Below are 22,792 nucleotides of genomic sequence, written 5' to 3'. Positions count from 1 at the left end.
TTCACCCTTTCTCAGGAAAAGGGAATTTAAAAGGTCACGGGCTCAGTATTTCCAAACTGACTTGATGATCATAGTAATTTTGTAGAAGAGGATGACTGGATGGGCCAGGAAAAAAAAAAAAAAAGAAAAGGGGGCTTCCCTGGTGGCGCGGTGGTTGGGAGTCTGCCTGTCGATGCGGGGGACGCGGGTTTGTGCCCCGGTCTGGGAGGATCCCGCGTGTCGCGGGGCGGCTGGGTCCGTGCGCCATGGCCGCTGAGTCTGGGCGTCCGGAGCCTGTGCTCCGCGACGGGAGAGGCCACGGCAGTGAGAGGCCCGCGTACCGAAAAAAAAAAAAAAAAAAGAAAGAAAAGAAAAGAAAAACAGCCTGAAAGTGTTCCTGACCTCAGACAGCTGGGCAGTGGCTGGAGTCAGGAGTGATACTCAGCCCTGCCGAATGGGGTCATCTGCTATGATCCTGTGCGCTCCCCTCTGTAGACGGTACTCACAGTAAACATGCTCAGGGGCCTGGAGGAAGAGCTTAGGGTAGGCCAGGCTCTTAGTGTTCATGGTGAGCCCTGGATGTGGCCCTCCTTACATCCACCTTGGAGCTGATGGGGTTCAGGACATGATACCCCAAGATATGGCACCTTGGCGTATTGAATATGGTAAGCTGAAGGAGTTTGAGAAAACAGCAGAAGTAGAAATGTCACTCTGACCTCCCCCTGCTCCCCCTTCTTTCCTGAAACAGGCCATAAATCTCCCACATGGAAGGTACTCTCCGGGCACCAGGAGGAAAGAAGACATTGTTCTCAGCAGAGATGGGGAACTTAGGGCCAAGAAGGGCGTATCAACAAACCTTGTTAAACTAACCCTTATCGTCCTAATTACTTCTTCACCATTTCTTCACCCTAGCCCAAATCCCTTTGTCTTGTCAGTTCTTCACAAATCTACTGTTTCTACAAGGTATAAAAACTTCCTGGGCTGGTCACTTCTTTGGGGCTTCATTCTCTTGTGAAGGCTCCCACGGACATGTAAAAACTCAGTAAAATGTGGATGCTTTACTCCTGTTAATCTCTCTTTGCCAGTTTAACTTCCAGACCCAGCCAGGGAGCCTAAGAGGGTAGAGGAATACTTTCCCCTCCCCTACAGAGCCCTGGCTTTCACCAGCCCCTGTCGCTACCTCACAAGCTTCTGAACAGCCCCCTGGCAGGTGTCCACTGAAACACCTTTGGAAAGGGGGTGGGTTGAAGTATTCACTTGAGAACCCATGCTCTGCAAGGCTGGGGTGAGCACAGACCGCACAGACTGTATTCTACTTTAGACTGAAGCAAAGCCAAGTATCCTAGTTGATTGTAAATTAGAGTAATTATGCTTGCAAGTTGTCAACACACCCACTCCCAAGATCCCTAGGGAATAGGGTGTTATTTTCCTCAGGAGCAAAGCAAAGACAGAATTTGCATTTCCTTCCCCCCTCCCCCACCCGCACCTCAGGCACGTGGGATCTTAGTTCCCTGACCAGGTATTGAACCCGCGCCGCCTGTGGTGCAAGCACAGAGTCTTAACCACTGGACCTCCGGGAAGTCCCATTTAGTGAGATTCTTAACGTGCTTCCTGACTTGGGGTCAACCTTCTCCTCGGCCTCTTTCGGCCGCAGCTGGGTTCTTGGTCTCCCTGGGATACCTAATAACACAAAGACCAGTTCCAGCCAAGAGTCACACTGGAGGGCCTGCTGCGTTCTCTCTCCTGTGTCCCTGTGTGGGCCTGGGCAGAAGAGCATTTGCAAAGGCCACACACCCAGGAATGGCAGGACCAGCCCAGGAGGCTCTGGCATGCTTATATACCTGTGATTTTTAGGAAGAGCACCTATGCTTTTACCAGGTTCTCAAAAGGGTATCCGGCCCTCCCAAGAGAAGAACCACTGTTTTCAGTGTTTAGAAAAACAAAGCCGAGCCATCCCAGGCTCAGGGCTTGGGAATTAAAGAAACAATTGTCCCTAATCCAGGGACTGTATTTTCCCCTGTGGATATCCAGCCTCATCTCTCTCTCTGTCTCCTCACATTCTCAGTCCCTTGGCTGAAGAAAGAGGTGGAGACACTTACGACTAAAGCCTTTTCTCCCTAGAAAGAAAGGTTTGTTGGAGGAGGTGATAGAAGCTGGTTTTGAATTTTTTGAGTACACTCTTCTATTTTCCTCTGAATTGGTCTGCGTGCACGGACCTTGATAACTTGGCTAAGAGTTTGTGTGGTCAGGAATCTCCTTAACATGATGGTTAGTTATAGAATGCAGTGGTTGTCTTAAACATTGATTAAACTGAAAATCACTGTCGTAATGAGTCAGGATTGCTCCCTGGGGCTACCTGCTGACATTGGACAAATTAACACTTTCCGGGGCCCTTGGTGGAGCCCTGAGATATACAGCCTTATTTCCATTCCCTATCTCTTTGATTTCCTCCAGGAAAACCAGGGGTAGCAAGGAAGACATAATTTCTCTCTCTTTCTAAAAATTAAGGTATAATTGACAGATAGCATTACATTAGTTGCAGGTGTACCACATAATGATTCAGTTATTTGTATACATTGCAAAATGATCACCACAATAAGTCTCGTTACCATCTGTCACCACACATTTACAAACATTTTTTTTCTTGTGATGAGGACTTTTAAGATTTACTTTCTTAGCAACTTTCAAGTGATGAATACTGTATTATTAACTATAGTCACCATGCTCTACGTACATCCCCATGACTTATTTTATAACTGAAAATTTGTACCTTTGATGCCTTTCTCCTATTTTATCCACCCCCACCCCCTCTCCCCTCTGGTAACCACCAGTCTGTTCGCTGTATCTATGAGATTGGTTTTCTGTTTTGTTTTGTTTGTTTGTTTGATTCCGAATATAAATGGGGTCATAGGGTATTTGTCTTTCTCTGTCTGACTTATTTCACTTATGTAATGCCCTCGATGTCCATCTATGTTGTCGCAAATGGCAAGATTTTTTTTTTTAATTTTTTGTGGCTGGGTAGTATTCCATTGTGTGTGTGTTTGCGTGGGTGGGTGTGTGTCACATTGTTATCCATTCACCTGTTGATGGCCACTTAGTTTGTTTCCATATCTTCACTTTTATAAATAATACTGCAGTGAACATGGGAATGCAGATATCTTTTCGAGTTAGTGTTTTCACTTCCTTCAGATAAATACCCAGAAGTGGAATTGCTGGATCATATGGTAGTTCCATTTTTAATTTTGGGGGGAACCTCTATACTACTTCCCATAGTGGCTGCACCAATTTACATCCCCACCAACAACGCAGAAGGATTTCCTTTTCCCCACATCCTTGTCAACGCTTGTTATTTCTTGTCTTTTTGATAATAACCATTCTAGCAGGTGTGAGGTGATATCTCATTGTAGTTTTGATTTGCAGTTCCCTGATGATTAGTGATGTTGAGCATTTTTTTCACGTACCTGTTGGCCATCTGTATGTCTTCTTTGGAAATCTGTCTATTCAGATCCTCTGTCCATTTTTTAATTGGATCTTTTTTTTTTTTTTTTGCTATTGAGTTGCATGAGTTCTTTTTATATTTTGGATATTAGTCTCTTATCAGATATATGATTTGCAAGTATCTTCTCCCATTCAGTAAGTTGCCTTTTCATTTTGTTGATGATTTCCTTTGCTGTGCAGAAGGAGGACATAATGTCTTTTATTCTGCTGTGTTTTAAAAATGTCTTGCATAGCAAACCCCCTTTCCTAACACACACACACAAACACACACACACACTGTTGCCTATATGGGTTCTAGACTTCTGTGATGTTAATATCCATTAAGGACAGACTTGTGAATTTTAAGGTGGAGTCAACTCTACTATGGGCAAATCAGATATAAACAGGATTTCAGTGTATTTCCCAAAGCCATAATTGAGTGAAAAAACTCTGATTCATTTTGTCTGCAGTGGGACATAGCCACCTGAGAAAGATCCCTAAGAGATGCTATGTACAATTTTGGCTAAGAATTACTGAACTGTAGGGTCACCGAAAGCTCCTCTAGCCCTAAGTAAGTTAATAAAGTCAGTTACATTAAACTAAAAATTGAAAAGTCAACGTGGGGTTAAGATTCTCTAGCCAATCTTTGCTTTACAGGTTTCCAACATTAAAACTCCCAAGCAAATGGATGAATTCATTGAGATCCAAAGTTCAACAGGGACTTGGTACCAGCGCTGGCTAGTCAGATTCAAGACCACTTTCAAGCAGGTACAGCTGGGGACCTGGGGTTGTTGAGAGGGAGGCTCTATGGAAATCTGTAACGTCAGTGGGTGAAGAATAGAGATCCTGAACACCCCCATCAACCCAAGACAGTGTGGTGGGCAGGAAGCTACCTTGGATAGGGACTTTCGGGTCCTAGCCCATGCTTATCTGTGAGCCCTTGAGCCACAAACTATAAACCTTCGTTTCTTTTCTTTGTTCTTCCTTTCCAAGGCAGAGATTTTGAATGTAGGTGCAATGTCTAGTCTGAGTAAAAACCTTTCTCTCTAGCACCTTCTCATTAAATAATCCATAGGAAGAAAGGAGTGTGTTAAAGAAATGACCCCTTTGAGATTTGTTGGTGATTTCTGAGAAAGCCTTCTTGAAGGGCAAGGCTCCTGTGAGGTGAATCAACTATTGAACACTGAGGCAGTCAATGGCCAGAGTCTCCTGAGCCTGGATAACCTTCTTGGTGTAAAAGGTGGTTCAATGTTTAGAATATCACCCATTCCCACTGGCGGGGAGCAGAACTCACTGCTCAAGGCTATTCACTGCCTTGACATCTCCACTCCGTGTGCTTTTTGTCACATGCATGGAGCATTGTTGTGTTCCCAGATGCTATAGGACTGTTAGAAGTTGAGACCAGCCAGTAAGAAGAGAAGAGGCTTTCCTTGTTATTTGAGCAGAATTGCTGCTTCTGGAAGATAATGGATTCCTAGGCAATTTAATAGAAAATATTAAAAATGAGCTCTTCCAAGTCACAAGTTTCTGCCTTTAACAACCCATCTCTTCTGTGTGTTATAGGTCTGGGAAAACGCTCTGTACTGTGTGATGGGGCCCTACAGGATGAACACACTGATTCTGGCCGTGGTCTGGTTCACCATGGCTTTAAGGTAAGCCCTGTCTTCCTTAAGTTCATTAATTTCCTCGTGCTTCAGGTGCCTCATCTATACACTGAGGGTTACAGTTGGTTCTAACTTACAGAGTCTGTGTCAGATTGGATGATTTTGGCTCTAAGTAACAGGCAACCAACTCTAGTGGCTTCTACAACTAGGAAATTTCTGATCCTTTTTTAAAAATTTTGTATTTTATTAAAATTTTTTATTATTATTATTCTTTTATATCTTTATTGGAGTATAATTGCTTTACATTGTTGTGTTAGTTGCTGCTGTATAACAAAGTTAATCAGCTATACATATACATATATCCCCATATCTCCTCCCTCTTGCGTCTCCCTCCCATACTCCCTATCCCACCCCTCTAGGTGGTCACAAAGCACCGAGATGATCTCCCTGTACTATGCGGCTGCTTGCCACTAGCTATCTGTTTTACATGTGGTAGTGCATATATGTCAATGCCACTCTCTCACTTCATCCCAGCTTACCCTTCCCCCTCTCTGTGTCCTCAAGTACATTCCCTACATCTGTGTCTTTATTCCTATCATGCTGCTAGGTTTTTCAGAACGATTTTTTTTTTTTAGATTCCATATATATGTGTTAGCATACACTATTTGTCTTTCTCTTTCTGACTTACTTCACTCTGTATGACAGACTCTAGGTCCACCCACTTCACTACAAATAACTCAATTTCATTTCTTTTTATGGCTGAGTAATATTCCATTGTATATATGTGTCACATCTTCTTTATCCATTCATCTGTCAATGGACACTTAGGTTGCTTCCATATCCTGGCTATTGTAAATAGTGCCGCAATGAACATTGTGGTACATGACTCTTTTTGAATTATGGTTTTCTCAGGGCATATGCCCAGGAGTGGGATTGCTGGGTCGTATGGTAGTTCTATTTTTAGTTTTTTAAGGAACGTCCATACTGTTCTCCATAGTAGCTGCATCAATTTACATTCCCACCAACAGTGCAAGAGGGTTCCCTTTTCTCCACACCCTCTCCAGCAGTTATTGTTTGTAGAGTTTTTGATGATGGCCATTCTCACTGGTGTGAGGTGATACCTCATTGTAGTTTTGATTTGCATTTCTCTAATGATTAGTGATGTTGAGCAGCTTTTCATATGTTTGTTGGCAATCTGTATATCTTCTTTGTAGAAATGTCTATTTAGGTCTTCTGACCATTTTTGGATTGGGTTGTTTGTTTTCTTGATATTGAGCTATATGAGTTACTTGTATATTTTGAAGATTAATCCTTTGTCAGTTGCTTCATTTGCAAGTATTTTCTACCATTCTGAGGGTTGTCTTAAGTTTCACTAGGTACTATTTGTTTATTCTTGCTTTTATTTCCATTTCTCCAGGAGGTGGGTCAAAAAGGATCTTGCTGTGATTTATGTCATAGAGTATTCTGCCTATGTTTTTCTCTAAGAGTTTGGTAGTGTCTGGCCTTACATTTAGGTCTTTAATCCATTTTGAGTTTATTTTTGTGTATTGTGTTAGGAAGTGTTCTAATTTCATTCCTTTACATGTAGCTGTCCAGTTTTCCCAGCACCACTTATTGAAGAAGGCTGTCTTTTCTCCACTGTATATTCTTGCCTCCTTTATCAAAGATAAGGTGACCATATATGTGTGGGTTTATCTCTGGTCTTTCTATCCTGTTCCATTGATCTATATTTCTGTTTTTGTATCAGTACCATACTGTCTTGTAGCTTTGTACTATAGTCTGAAATCTGGGAGCCTGATTCCTCCAGCTGCATTTATCTTTCTCAAGATTGCTTTGGCTATTCAGGGTCTTTTGTGTTTCCATACAAATTGTGAAATTCTTTGTTCTAGTTCTGTGAAAAATGCTGTTGGTAGTTTGATAGGGATTGCATTAAATCTATATATTGCTTTGGATAGTATAGTCATTTTCACAATGTTGATTCTTCCAATCCAAGATCATGGTATATCTCTCCATCTGTTGGTATCATCTTTAATTTCTTTCATCAGTGTCTTATAGTTTCCTGCATAGATGTCTTTTGTCTCCTCAGGTAGGTTTATTCCTAGGTATTTTATTCTTTTTGTTGCAATGGTAAATGGGAGTGATTCCTTAATTTCTCTTTCAGATATTTCATCATTAGTGTATAGGAATGCAAGAGATTTCTGTGCATTAATTTTGTATCCTGCTACTTTACCAAATTCACTGATTAGCTCTAGTAGTTTTCTGGGAGCATCTTTAGAATTCTCTGTGTATAGTATCATGTCATCTGCAAACAGGACAGTTTTACTTCTTCTCTTCTGATTTGGATTCCTTTTATTTCTTTTTCGTCTCTGATTGCTGTGGCTACAACTTCCAAAACTATGTTGAATAATAGTGGTGAAAGTGGGCAAACTTGTTTTGTTCCTGATCTTAGTGGAAATGGTTTCAGTTTTTCACCATTGAGAACGATGTTGGCTGTGGGTTTGTAATATATGGCTTTTATTATGTTGAGGTAAGTTGCCTCTATGCCCACTTTCTGGAGAGTTTTTCTCATAAATGTGTGTTGAATTTTTTCAAAAGCTTTTTCTGCATCTACTAAGATGATCATATGGTTTTTATCCTTCAATTTTGTTAATATGGTGTATCACATTGATTGTTTTATGTATATTGAAGAATCCTTGCATTCCTGGGGTAAACACCACTTGATCATGGTGTATGATCCTTTTAATGTGCTGGTGTATTCTGTTTGCTGGTATTTTGTTGAGGATTTTTGCATCTATGTTCATCAATTATATTGGCCTGTAGTATTCTTTTTTTGTGACATCTTTGTCTGGTTTTGGTTTTAGGGTGATGGTGGCCTCGTAGAATGACTGTTCTTCCTTCTGCTATATTTTGGAAGAGTTTGAGAATGATAGGTGTTAGCTCTTGTCTAAATGTTTGATAGAATTTGCATGTGAAGCCATGTGGTCCTGGACTTTTGTTTGTTGGAAGATTTTTATTCACAGTTTCAATTTCAGTGTTTGTGATTTTTCTGTTCCTATTTTCTATTTCTTCCTGTTTCAGTCTCAGAAGGTTGTGCTTTTCTAAGAATTTGTCCATTTCTTCCAGGTTGTCCATTTTATTGGCATATAGTTGCTTGTAATAATCTCTAATGATCCTTTGTATTTCTGCAGTGTCAGTTGTTACTTCTCCTTTTTCATTTCTAATTCTGTTGAGTCTTCTCCCTTTTTTCCTTGATGGTTCTGGCTAATGGTTTATCAATTTTGTTTAACTTCTCAAAACCAGCTTTTAGTTTTATTGATCTTTTCTATCATTTCCTTCATTTATTTCTGATCTGATCTTTATGATTTCTTTCCTTCTGCTAACTTTGGGGGTTTTTTGGTCTTTCTCTAATTGCTTTAGGTGTAAGGTTAGGTTGTGTATTTGAGATTTTTCTTGTTTCTTGAGGTAGGATTGTATTGCTATAAACTTCCCTCTTAGAACTGCTTTTGCTGCATCCCATAGGTTTGGGGTCATCGTGTTTTCATTGTCATTTGTTTCTAGGTAATTTTTGCTTTCCTCTTTGATTTTTCAGTGATCTATTTGTTGTTTAGTAGCATATTGTTTAGCTTCCATGTGTTTGTACTTTTTACAGTTTTTTTCCTGTAATTGATATCTAGACTGATAGTGTTGTGGTCAGAAAGTATACTTGATATGATTTCAGTTTTCTTCCATTTACTAAGGCTTGATTTGTGATCCAAGGTATGATCTATCCTGGAGAATGTTCCATGAGCACTCGAGAAGAAAGTGTATTCTGTTGTTTTTGGATGGAATGTCCTATAAATATCAATTAAGTCCATCTTGTTTAATGTATCATTTAAAGCTTGTGTTTTCCTACTTATTTTCATTTCGGTTGATCTGTCCACTGGTGAAAGTGGAGTGTTAAAGTCCCTACTATAATTGTGCTACTGTTGATTTCCCCTTTTATGGCTGTTAGCATTGGCCTTATGTATTGAAGTGCTCCTATATTCGGTGCATAAATATTTACAATTGTTTTGTCTTTTTCTTGATCCCTTGATCATTATGTAGTGTCCTTCTTTGTCTCTTGTAATAGTCTTTACTTTAAAGTCTATTTTGTCTGATATGAGAATTGCTACTCCAGCTTTCTTTTGATTTCCATTTTCATGGATTATCATTTTCCATCCCCTCACTTTCAGTCTGTATGTGTCCCTAGGTCTGAAATGGGTCTCTTGTAGACAGCATATATATGGGTCTTGTTTTTGTATCCATTCAGCCAGTCTATGTCTTTTGGTTGGAGCATTTAATCCATTTACATTTAAGGTAATTATCAATATGTATGTTCCTATTACCATTTTCTTAATTGTGTTGAGTTTGTTACTGTAGGTCTTTTCCTTGTCTTGTGTTTCCTGCCTAGAGAAGTTCCTTCAGCATTTGTTGTAAAGCTGGTTTGGTGGTGCTAAATTCTCTTAGCTTTTGCTTGTCTGTAAAGGTTTTAATTTCTCCATCAAATCTGAATGAGATCCTTGATGGATTATCTTGGTTGTAGGTTTTTCCCTTTCATCACTTTAAATATGTCCTGCCACTTCCTTTTGGCTTGCAGAGTTTCTGCTGAAAGATCAGCTGTTAACCTTATAGGGATTCCCTTGGGTGTTATTTGCTGCTTTTAATATATTTTTTTGTATTTAATTTTGATAGTCTGATTAATATGTGTCTTGGCATTTTTCTCCTTGGATTTATCCTGTATGGGACTTTCTGCACTTCCTGGACTTGATTGACTATTTCCTTTCCCATATTAGGGAAGTCTTCAACTATAATCTCTTCAAATATTTTCTCAGTCCCTTTCTTTTTCTCTTCTTCTTCTGGGACCCCTATAATTCGAATGTTGGTGCATTTCATGTTGTCCCAGAGGCCTCTGAGACTGTCCTCAATTCTTTTCATTCCTTTTCTTTATTCTGCTCTGTGGTAGTTATTTCCACTATTTTTATCTTCCAGGTCATTTATCTGTTCTTCTGCCTCAGTTATTCTGCTATTGATTCCTTCTAGAGAATTTTTAATTTCATTTACTGTGATTTTCATCTTTGTTTGTTTGCTCTTAAGTGTTTGTAAGTCCTTGTTGAATGCTTCCTGTATTTTCTCCAGTCTATTTCCAAGATTTTGGATCATCTTTACTCTCATTATTCTGAATTCCTTTTCAGGTAGACTGCCTATTTCCTCTTCATTTGTTTGGTCTGGTGGGTTTTTACCTTGTTCCTTCCTCTGCTGTGTGTTTCTCTGTCTTCTCATTTTGCTTAACTTACTGTGTTTGGGATCTCCTTTTCACAGGCTGCAGGTTTGTAGTTCCCATTGTTTTTGGTGTCTGTCCCCAGCGTGTAAGGTTGGTTCAGTGGCTTGTGTACGCTTCCTGCTGGACGGGACTGGTGACTATGTTCTGGTGGATGAGGCTGGATCTTGTCTTTCTGGTGGGCAGGACCACATATGGTGGTGTGTTTTGTGGCGTCTGTGAACTTAGTATGATTTTAGGCAGCTTCTCTGCTAATGGGTGGGGTTGTGTTCCTGTGTTGCTAGTTGTTTGGTGTGGGTGTCCAGCACTGGAGTTTGCTGGTCATTGAGTGGAGCTGGGTCTTAGCATTGAGACAGAGATCTCTGGGAGAGTGCTCGGTGATTGATGTTACATGGGGGCAAGAGGTCTCTGGTCACCCAGTGTCCTGAACTTGGCTCTCCCACATAAGAGGCTCAGGCCTGACACCTGGCCAGAGCACCAAGACCCTGTCAGCCACATGGACAGGTATGTGGGGGAGTTTCTAGCCTTTTGGAAAGTCATTGGTCTTCTGCCAGCATTCAGTAGGTGTTCTGTAGGAGTTGTTCCACATGTAGATGTATTCTTGATGTATTTGTGGGGCAGAAGGTGATCTCCATGTCTTACTCCTCCACCATCTTGAAGGTCCTCTATCTCTGATCCTTTGTAACAAGAATTCCACAGGGAGGCAACTTCCAGATGAAGTCTCAGCCTCATGCTAGTTTTCATACAATGGCCAGATGCCTGAGTTGCTCTGGGCATCCTGTAGATACAGGAAAATGTCCCAACGAGAAAGATGGCTGCCTTTGTCTCAGCTTCACTTTTTAACAGCAAGGAAGCTTTTCTCAGAAGCCCCCAGCAGACTCCCCCACCAGATTAGCCAGATGTGTGTCACATGCTTAGGGCTAAACTAGCCACTGGTGAAGGGGATGTGATTTCCCAGTGATTTTAGACTAATCAGGATTTGCCTCTCAGCTGATGATACCATCAGCTTTCCTGAGCATTGATACCCAAACAAAGTCAATTTCCTGTTCCCAAGGAAGAAGCAGGGAATGAGTGCTAACATCAGTGTCCTTGTGAATATTAAATGGAGAAAACAGTGAAACTTTGCAATAATGTGCCTGGCAATAAAAAAAATAAATATAACATAATTGGTTTTTAGCTGGCTCCTCTCTTGAACAGTAGACTTTCACCCCAGTCATTTCATTCACTTCCAGATAACATGACCCTTCTTTCTATGCAAGTTTTGGGGCCCACTTACAGCATTAAGAGGCTGTTTTACTGTACATATAAAGTGCTTGCAATTGTTTCTGACACATCCTAAGTGCTTAATAAATTGCTATTATTAACTAGGACCTTTCACTGAGATTTTAAACTTCCATCTATGAAATTACTTTGTTTACTACTGCCCATGCCCAAAGGCACACTCCCTCAACCCAGGGAATTAAATTGGCTTTAGTGACCTCTTGGATTATGGGAGGAACATGGGGAGACCTACTTTTTCCAATATCTTACCAAATATCTTCCAATAGCTATTGATGGAGACCCAAACAGGTCCAGGTAGAGAGGAAGTTGGACCCTGCTCCCTCCACCTGTTCCATCTAAACTAGGAGAGAATATTTCAGAAGCTAAAAATGGTAAACCCAAGATCCAATTCACTGATATTTTTAAGATATATTTTACTTATATTTGCTTATGTCTAATTTAATTTTGTCGAATACGTGATGCATTTCAAATCTTGGAACCACAGAGAAATCTGGACTCCCTTCCTTCCCCCTCTACTTATTCCCTTCTGCCTTCTCTGTGTAATTATATTTTATTTTCCTATTTATCATTCCAGTGTTTCTTTTTGAAAATTTAAGCAAATATACGTATATTTACAAGTTTCTTCATCGTTTTCTTATGCAAAGGAACTGCAAAAAGCAGCTTTGCAACTGCTTTTTGCATTCAAAAATACATTCTGGCAATCTATCATACCAGTAAGTCGAGATTTTTTTTCCCATTCTTCTTTACAGCAGCATTAGAATGTGTGCATAGCTCTCCACAGTACACAACAGCATGTCATTCAACACAGGGCCTTGTTGCTAGACTGTTGGGAAGTTTTCAGACTTACATTATTGCAGACAATGCCACAATGAGTAACTGTAGGCTACTTTGTATTGGACAAGTTAATCAGTGGAATAGATTCCTAGAAAGGGGATTTTGGAGTCAAAAGGACGTAAATCCATCAGTAATTATTTTAGACATTGACTAATTCTCCTCTGCATGGTATTGTAAAATGTTGTCCTTTTTCCAGCAATGTATGAGAGCACCTGCTTACCTATAGCCTCACCAGCAGAGTTTTGGCAAACTTCAAAGTTTTCACAGTCTGGTAGGCGAAAATGGTAACAGAGTGGTTTTAATTTGCACTTTTCTTATCAGTGGGATTGAGCATCAGTTTTATATGTTTAATGGCCATTTCTTGGAGTTGATGATTTTGAGTTTTTTTCAGGTATAAAATCATGTCATCTGCAAATAGAGACAGTTTTACCTCTTTTTTTTTTTTCTAGGAACTTTCTTTATATTTCTACTCAACTTTTATGTATTTTTTTCTTATTAGTCATCCATTTTATACACATCAGTGTATACATGTCAAACCCAATCTTCCAGTTCATCACAACCCCCCACAACCCCTGCCGCTTCCCCCCTTGGTGTCCATACGTTTTTTCTCTACTTCTGTGTCTCAATTTCTGCTCTGCAATGAGATTCATCTGTACCATTTTCTAGGTTCCACATATATGCATTAATAAACAATATTCGTTTTTCTTTTTCTGACTTATTTCACTCTGTATGACTGTCTCTAGATGCATCTAGGTCTACAAATGACCCAATTTCGTTACTTTTTATGGCTGAGTAGTATTCCATTGTAGATATGTGCAACATCTTTTTTATCCAGTCATCTGTTGATGGGCATTTAGGTTGTTTCCATGACCTGGCTACTGTAAATAGTGCTGCAATGAACATTGGGGTACATGTGTCTTTTTGAATTATGGTTTTCTCTGTGTATATGCCCAGTAGTGGGGTTGCTGGGTCATATGGTAATTCTATTTTTAGTTCTTTAAGGAACCTCCATACTCTTCTTCATAGTGGCTATATCAATTTACATTCCCAGTAACAGTGCAAGAGGGTTCCCTTTTCTTCACACCCTCTCCAGCATTTGTTGTTTGTAGATTTTCTGATGATGCCCATTCTAACTGGTGTGAGGTGATACCTCATTGTAGTTTTGATTTGCATTTCTCTAATAATTAGTGATGTTGAGCAGCTTTTTGTGCTTCTTGGCCATCTGTATGTCTTCTTTGGAGAAATGTCTATTTAGGTCTTCTTCCCATTTTTGTATTGGGTTGTTTGTTTTTTTAATATTGAGCTGCATGAGCTGTTTATATATTTTGGAGATCAATTAGTCCGATGATTCATTTGCAAATATTTTCTCCTGTTCTGAGGGTTGTCTTTTCGTCTTGTTTATGGTTTCCTTTGCTGTGCAAAAGCTTTTAAGTTTCATTAGGTCCCATTTGTTTATTTTTGTTTTTATTTCCATTACTCTAGGAGGTGGATCAAAAAAGATCTTGCTATGATTTATGTCAAAGAGTGTTCCTCCTATGTTTTCCTCTAAGAGTTTTATAGTGTCTGGTCTTACATTTAGGTCTCTAATCCATTTTGAGTTTATTTTTGTGTATGATGTTAGGGAGTGTTCTAATTTCATTATTTTACATGTAGCTGTCCAGTTTTCCCAGCACAACTTATTGAAGAGACTGTCTTTTCTCCATTGTATATCCTTGCCTCCTTTGTCATAGATTAGTTGACCATAGGTGTGTGGGTTTATCTCTGGGCTTTCTATCTTGTTCCATTGATCTATGTTTCTGTTTTTGTGCCGGTACCATATTGTCTTGATTACTGTAGCTTTGTAGTATAGTCTGAAGTCAGGGAGTCTGATTCCTCCAGCTCTGTTTTTTTCCCTCAAGACTGCTTTGGCTATTTGGGGTCTTTTGTGTCTCCATACAAATTTTAAGATTTTTTGTTCCAGTTCCATAAAAAATGCCATTGGTAATTTGATAGGGATTGCATTGAATCTGTAGATTGCTTTGGGCAGTATAGTCATTTTCACAATATTGATTCTTCCCATCCAAGAACATGGTATATCTCTCCATCTGTTGGCATCATCTTTAACTTCTTTCATCCGTGTCTTATAGTTTCCTGCATAGAGGTCTTTTGTCTCCTCCGGTAGATTTATTCCTAGGTATTTTATTCTTTTTGTTGCAATGGTAAATGGGAGTGATTCCTTAATTTCTCTTACAGATTTTTCATCATTAGTGTACAGGAATGCAAGAGATTTCTGTGTATTAATTTTGTATCCTGCAACTTTACCAAATTCATTGATTAGCTCTCGTAGTTTTCTGGTGGTGTCTTTAGGATTTTCTATGTGTAGTATCATGTGATCTGCAAACAGTGACAGTTTTACTTCTTCTTTTCCAATTTGTATTCTTTTATTTCTTTTTCTTCTCTGATTGCTGTGGCTAGGACTTCCAAACGTATGTTGAATAATAGTGGTGCGAGTGGACATCCTTGTCTTGTTCCTGATCTTAGAGGAAATGCTTTCAGTTTTTCACCATTGAGAATGATGTTTGCTGTGGGCTTGTCGTATATGACCTTTATCATGTTGAGGTAGGCTCCCTCTGTGCCCACTTTCTGGAGAGTTTTTATCATAAATGGGTGTTGAATTTTGTCAAAAGCTTTTTCTGCATCTATTGAGATGATCATATGGTTTTTATTCTTCAGTTTGTTAATATGGTATATCACATTGTTTGATTTACGTATATTGAAGAATCCTTGCATCCCTGGGATAAATCCCACTTGATCATGGTGTATGATCCTTTAAATGTGTTTTTGGATTCTGATTGCTAGTATTTTGTTGAGGGTTTTTGTATCTATATTCATCAGTGATATTGGTCTGTAATTTTCTTTTTTTGTAGTATATTTGTCTGGTTTTGGTATCAGGGTGATGGTGGACATATAGAATGAGTTTTGGAGTGTTCCTTCATCCGCAATTTTTTGGAAGAGTTTGAGAAGGATGGGTGTCAGCTGTTGTCTAAATGTTTGATAGAATTTGCCTGTGAAGCCATCTGGTCCCTGACTTTTGTTTGTTGGAAAAATTTTAATCACAGTTTCAATTTCATTACTTGTGATTGGTTTGTTCATATTTTCTATTTCCTCCTGGTTCAGTCTTGGAAGGTTATACCTTTCTAAGAATTTGTCCATTTCTTCCGGGTTTTCCATTTTATTGGCACAGAGTTGCTTATAGTAGTCTCATAGGATGCTTTGTATTTCTGTGGTGTCTGTTTTAACTTCTCCTTTTTCATTTCTAATTTTATTGATTTGAGTCCTCTCCCTCTTTTTCTTGATGAGTCTGGCTAATGGTTTATCAATTTTGTGTATCTTCTCAAAGAATCAGCTTTTAGTTTTATTGATCTTTGCTATTGTTTTTGTTTCTATTTCATTTATTTCTGCTCTGATCTTTATGATTTCTTTGCTTCTGCTAACTTTGGGTTTTGTTTGTTCTTCTTTCTCTAGTTCCTTTAGGTATAAGGTTAGATTGTTTATTTGAGATTTTTCTTGTTTCTTGAGGTAGGATGTATAGCTATAAACTTCCCGCTTCATCTTGTCTATCTTCCTTCCCTGAAGTTTTCAAATATAATCTCTTCAAATATTTTCTCGGGTCCTTTCTCTCTCTCTTCTCCTTCTGGGACCCCTATAATGTGAATGTTGTTGTATTTAATGTTGTCCCAGAGGTCTCTTAGGCTGTCTTCATTTCTTTTCATTCTTTTCTCTTTATTCTCTTCCACAGCAGTGAATTCCACCATTCTGTCTTCCAGGTCACTTATCCGTTCTTATGCCTCAGTTATTCTGCTATTGATTCCCTCTAGCGTATTTTTCATTTCAGTTATTATATTGTTCATCTTTGTTTGTTTGTTCTTTAATTCTTCTAAGTCTTTGTTAAACATTTCTTGCATCTTCTCAGTCTTTGCCTCCATTCTTTTTCTGAGGTCCTGGATCATCTTTACTATCATTATTGTGAATTCTTTTTCTGGAAGATTGCCTATCTCCATTTCATGTCGTTGTTTTTCTGGGGTTTTATCTTGTTCCTTCATCTGGTACATAGCCCTCTGCCTTTTCATCTTGTATATCTTCCTGTGAATGCGGTTTTCGTTCCACAGGCTGTAGGATTGTAGTTCTTCTTGCCTCTGCTGTCTGCCCTCCAGATAGTTTTACCTCTTGCTTTGCAACTTTATATTCCTATGTTCTTTCTCATGAGTAGCTGAGTTAGCTAAGACCTGCAACATAGTGTTAAACAGTAGTGCTGATAATGCATATCCTGGTCTTGTTTCTTATGTTAGTGGTAATGACTGCAGTGTTTCCTCATTAAGAAAGATCCTGACTTTTGAGCTGAGATATATATTTTTTTACATGCTAAGGAAGCATCCATGAATTCCTAATCTATTGTTTTTATTGGGAATGAATGTCATTTTTTATCAAATACGTTTTTGGCACTTATGGATGTAGTCATGATTTTTTTCCCTTAGATCTATTAATATGATGAGTTATATTATTAGATATTTCTAATGAACCATACTGATACATTTAAAATGGGCTTGATTTACATCAAGTCCTGAATGCAGTCTCTGATGGTGTTGCTGTTCAAATATTCTGTCTTCTGTATTACAGTTACTATGGACTGACAGTTTGGTTCCCTGATATGATCCGGTATTTTCAAGATGAAGCATACAAGTCCAAAATGAAGGTGTTTCACGATGAGCACGTGTATGGTGTCACAATCAACTTCACAATGGAAAATCAGATTCACCAACGTGGGAAACTTGTGAATGACAAGTAAGTGGGAGACCATGGGCTTTCCTCAGATCAAGGGGACTGTGTGTGGGGACTGTCTTGGGGAGAGAGCCATTGGGAAGATAAGAATTCAGTATGGCGAGGATTGAGCTCCAAGGCTGGTGGAGCATCACAGCTTACCATGGCTGCCAGAGACTCGACAGTGCCCCTGGTGGCTCTGTCTGTACTGTGCCGTCCCCTGTCATCCTGCCTAAGGTTGATTCATCCAAGGAGGGTCAACCGAATGATCTCTCCTGAGACCTCGCATCTTTAATGGTGATGTGCAGAGAGCCCCTCAGTGATGCCTGCCTGGAGAGAGGTCCCAGAGCTCTCACCAGTGAGGTCCTGCACCAACTCACAGCCTGGCTGTTGAGCTTTTTCTTTGATTCTGGATGCTTCTTCAGAAGCAAATCCAGAGGCCAATATAACACTATCTTATGTTATTCTTTCGCCTAACATTACCTCCAAGCGTCGATTGGCATGGCCCATTGTCATCAAGAATGTTGTTGTGCTTTGGGGCAAAAATGAGTGGAGTGTTAGAAAAGTCCCGCCCACATCCTCCTCAATCTGTTTGACTCCTCCTCTTCCTACTCCTGGGACCCTGAGGTGGATAGTCCAGCCTGTTGGGCTTTCAGAACACCGCTTTGAGGTTGCCCTCTGAAGGCCCCAAATGGGTCAGGGCAGGACAGAGTTTCCTCCAGGCCACATGCTCCACTAAACTGAGCATTTTCACCTCTGCTGTTTCCCTCCTTGAATTATCCTTAGCAAGTTCACTGGGTCAGGCGAGGGCATGATACACCAGAAACACCACAGCCCAGTGTCAGTGGTATAAACTGCCCCCAGGTTAATGTGTCTGTGCAAGAATTATCACCATGAATTTTCTCCTCCGACTCGGTTCTACTTCCCCAGCCTGCACCCACATGTGTGTCTAAGTGGCCATGCCCGTGACTGTGAGAAAGAAGTGTATGTCTGGGTGAAGTCCAAGGAAGTTGGCTTGGGCAGTCTAGTCCATATGTTCTTAGCGGCCAGACCTTAGCAAATGTTCACTGTTATTTAGGATGAGAAAGGAAGTGTGACCAAAAAAAGGGGAATGTTATTTCTACAAATATAAGGCCTTTGGGACAGGAAAGTTAGGACCGACTATCCGTGGACCTGGAATTCAGATTTTCAGATGATTTTTTAAAATGCCGAGGCTCAGTCACAAACATCTCCACTTTCACGTGCCCATGTATGCACATGCTCTCTTTGGGGACACTTCGGTTCCTGGAATCTGCTGAGAGTGGCCACTCCAGGGATGGCAGCTCGAAGGCTAGTGGTTGGTGGATGGCAACTCTCCCCAGTATTTCTCACCATCAGGGCTCTTCAATATAAGCCCAGAGATCTTGCGTTGGCATTGCCAAGGAAGAAATGTTGCCCTTCTTTATTAGAACGCTTTGGAAATGTTGAAAACTAAGGGACATTATGGATGGCTAGATGTCACCCATGATATGTTGTTATTCCCTGCAGAGACGAATTCACTAAAAGAGACCTTATCTATGAAGTTTCCAATGTTCAGTGATACTCTATTGTGGTGTTAGTAATAATAACGATGGTAATGACACTTCTGTGTGCCAGGTGCTTCCTTAAGTGCCTTTCAGAGATTATCTCGTTTAATCCTCACAAAAACTCCAGGAGGCAAGAAATGTGCTTTCTCTCTTACAGGTCGGGAAACAAGCTTAGAGAGGTTGAGTTGCTTGCCCACATCACACAGCTAACGTAAATAGATTAGAAATATCTCTCACCAATTCATGCATTAGGACTCCAACCTATGACCTTGACAACTACAAATACCGTCTCACTGGGAAACTCTGCATTCCCACAAAGGCCCTGTTTTACATGGTGCTTTCTACATTAAAAAGTTAATTGCAATGCCAGAGCTGTTAGGATTTTTAAAAGTAGGTTTTGGAGTTCTAAGACTTAGCTACACAGAAAATGGGAACTTCTGCTCCACTCTGTCCTTTTAAAAGATCCCAGCCTCCCAAAGCTTAAGGCTTGAGGAAGGCGGTGGCCTCATCTGTGGAAGCAGGACCCCAGGGAACAATAGAGTTATTGTTAAGGGTCTGCAAATGCATAAGCAGGCCAGTGATTGTCTGGGAGTGGATGTAAATATTCTGCACACACAGGTGTTCTGCCATGTTTCTGTGTTTCAAATGCATACAAATGTTTTTGTGTGATTATTAAAGTATAAATTCCTTCAGAAGTTGCAATGAGTTCATTTTAATTTGTCATATATATGTAATTCAGTTTTTTAACCAGGGGATACCACTGTCACTTGAAGCTCATAATTTTTACCCCAGCAATTTATTTGAACAAAAATGGTGTTTTTCTCCTTGGAAAAAGATTAGGAACTTTTGAAACTAACCTGAGGAATTGAACCTGGTTTCTTTTCTTGAGTTATGCTGTCATCTGCTGGTCATAAACTAGAAAACATGCCACCTTTGGAAAAGCTTGAGCCTCTTTGGAGAGTTAAATTCTTTAAGTTCTTTAGCTTGGATGGGGCATTGTCCCCATTCGTACCAGTATTCCCCCTCAGACTTTATCCACTCTTTGCTGATTAAAAATTTAAATAAAATTATTTACTTTATTGACTATCACACATGGGGGAAGATTACTTTTAGCAGGGAGAGCAGAGAGAAAGAAAGCAAATGCGTATCTAGAAGAGAGAAGGTTGATTTCACACATCACAATGAAATGCTACCCACACTGTTAAAAGCATTTTTTAGTGGGGCATCAGTAGGAATTTTCCTCATCTGCAGTGGGTGTGTTTCAGGACAGTAAATCTCTGTGAAGCTGGCAAGGGTGGGAAATGTGTTAAATGTACCTTTTGGCTTCAGGTCTGAGGAAGTAGCCAAGGCTTGAGGGACTTGGGTTCCAAGCCTTGATGGGTCAGTAAACAGCTGAGCCACCTCTGACCGACCTGTTTAAGCCTCTGATTCCACATCTGAAAGTCATAATATTAATATGTAATGTCCATCAGGCTTCAGAGTTAATAAAATATCTCAGCAAAATTTTGTAATTTAATCTAGGTCCGGCATAGGTCTTATAGAGCCTCTTCCTGAATATTTTACAACTAATTGGCTACTGAAAATGGGATTGCTGTTCCTCCATCAGACATTTACCCAGGTTATTGCAGATCAATAGAAATCCTGTTGATTTGGGGATGTTTGTTTTGTCTCTAACCGAGCTCTTTTATTAGTTCTAATAGTTTCCCCTTGTTATTGTTATACCAGCCTATCACCTGCCCATAACAATTGTTTTGTCTCCTTTCTTTTCCTTTTCATTCCATCATGAAATATATCCAATACGTGGAGAATAGAGAATAACACCAACAGCCCTATTCAGAGCACCTAGCTTTGTAAAACCATAAACGATGCTACATTGACTTCAGATTTTAATATAGATTAAACGTCACTCACTCCGTTGCCCTTCTTGATGCTCTTCTTCTTCCTCCTGAGGAGTGATGATCACCACCGTCATAAATTTGGTGTTTTACATTCATGTGTGTTTTTATACTTTTCCAATATATTTATGTATCAGTAAACATCGTACAGCATTCTTTTGTGTGCTTTAAAGTTTAGGTAAATATCATACTAGGTTATAGATGTGAATGTGTAATTCTCATACTATAAATGTTTCAACTGGTTTTGTTACTTTGAGGCTATTTACTTCTTTTAACTACTTTTAATTGAGGTGTAGCTGATTGTGCTGATTATGACATCCGGTTTGGTGGTGGATAGAAGCCATGCTAATGGGTATCCTGACTTCAGCGGGGGCATTTGGGGTGTCTTCCTTTTAAGTATGACATTTGCTATATGTTTTTGATTGGCCTCCTTTATAAAGTTAAGGAAATTCTTTTTTGTTTTAAGTATGCTGAGAGTTTTTATCATGAAAGTGTATTGAATCTGTCAAACGTTTTTCTGCATCTATTATGATCATCATATTGTTTTCTCCCTGGACCTATTAATATGATATATTAAAATAATATTTGTTTTTCAGTATTCAACCGTACTTGATTCCTGGGATATATCTTAATCATTCAGTGTGATCTTTTTTTTTTAAATAAATTTATTTATTTACTTTTGGGTATGTTGGGTCTTCGTTTCTGTGCGAGGGCTTTCTCTAGTTGCAGCGAGCGGGGGGCCACCCTTCATCGCGGTGTGCGGGCCTCTCACTGTCGCGGCTTCTCTTGTTGCGGAGCACAGGCTCCAGACATGCAGGCTCAGTAGTTGTGGCTCACGGGCCTAGTTGCTCCGCGGCATGTGGGATCTTTCCAAACCAGGGCTCGAACCCGTGTCCCCTGTTGGCAGGCAGATTCTCAACCACTGCGCCACCAGGGAAGTCCCCAGTGTGAATTTTTTAAAATGGCAATCAATACATTGACAAATTTGATTTACTAATTTTGTGTTTGTTTAGATGTTTATAGCAGTTTTATTCATAATTGCCAAAACTTGGAGGCAAGGTACATGTCCTTTATTTTTTACAAAATACTTGTGCAAATATTTCAAATTGGGTTTCAACTTATTATTTTGTTAAGACTATTTTTAGAACAGTTTAGGTTCACAGCAAAATTGAGAGGAAGACACAGAGATTTCCCATATACCCTCTGCCAGAACTACCATATTATCTATCCAGTGATGATCCAAGATGTCCTTGAGTAGGTGAATGGATAAATAAACTGTGGTACATACTGACCATGGAGTATTATTCAGGGCCAAAGAAGTAAGCTATGAAGTCATAAAAAGACATTGAGGAACCTGAAATGCACATTCTTAAGTGAAAGAAACCCCTCTAAAAAAGGCTACCTCTGTATAATTTCAACTATATGACATTCTGGAAAAGGCAAAACTATGAAGATCAGTGGCTGTCAGAGGTTAGGGGAGAGGGATGGATAAATAAGCAGAGCATAGAGGATTTTTAGGGCAGGGAAAATAGTCTGCATGAGACCATGACGATGGATACATCTCATCATACGTTTGCTAAAACCCATGGAACTAAGGTTCTATTTAGGATTTTTGCATCTACGTGAGATTGGTGTATATTTCGCTTATACTGTTCTTTTTTTTTTTTTTTTTTTTTTTTTTTGCGGTACGCGGGCCTCTCACTGCTGTGGCCTCTCCCGTTGCGGAGCACAGGCTCCGGACGCGCAGGCTCAGCGGCCATGGCTCATGAGCCCAGCTGTTCCGTGGCATGTGGGATCCTCCCGGACCGGGGCACGAACCCGTGTCCCCTGCATCGGCAGGTGGACTCTCAACCATTGCGCCACCAGGGAAACCCCCTTATACTGTTCTTATTCAACTCTGGTATCAATCTTATATTCTGAGGCACAAGAACATATGTCCTTAGAGAGTCTGTTTGGTTGACATGAGCACCAGTATTTCCCAGCCTATAAATCTGCTTCTCCATGAAATAATATTTCAACTGTTTGGAGATATAAGATGGCCATGTCCTAAGTCCACCCTTTTAT

General features: G+C 39.9%; 1 protein-coding gene across 3 annotated transcripts in view; it reads left to right on the top strand.

Moving 5' to 3' along the window:
* Nucleotides 1-22,792, top strand: part of SV2B (synaptic vesicle glycoprotein 2B) — an 82,100-nt gene that overhangs the window by 45,620 nt on the left and 13,688 nt on the right. For all 3 annotated transcript variants that reach the window (XM_065871179.1, XM_065871178.1, XM_065871177.1), the window contains 3 exons: nucleotides 4,114-4,224; nucleotides 5,020-5,108; nucleotides 17,128-17,292. In XM_065871179.1, the coding sequence (XP_065727251.1) occupies nucleotides 4,114-4,224; nucleotides 5,020-5,108; nucleotides 17,128-17,292 (365 nt within the window). The remainder of the gene's footprint in view (nucleotides 1-4,113; nucleotides 4,225-5,019; nucleotides 5,109-17,127; nucleotides 17,293-22,792) is intronic.

The sequence above is a fragment of the Phocoena phocoena genome, chromosome 2 (assembly GCF_963924675.1).
Source record: "Phocoena phocoena chromosome 2, mPhoPho1.1, whole genome shotgun sequence".
NCBI lineage: Eukaryota > Metazoa > Chordata > Mammalia > Artiodactyla > Phocoenidae > Phocoena > Phocoena phocoena.
The sequence above is the reverse complement of the archived record's forward strand: the minus strand, read 5'-3'. Positions and strand labels throughout refer to the sequence as shown.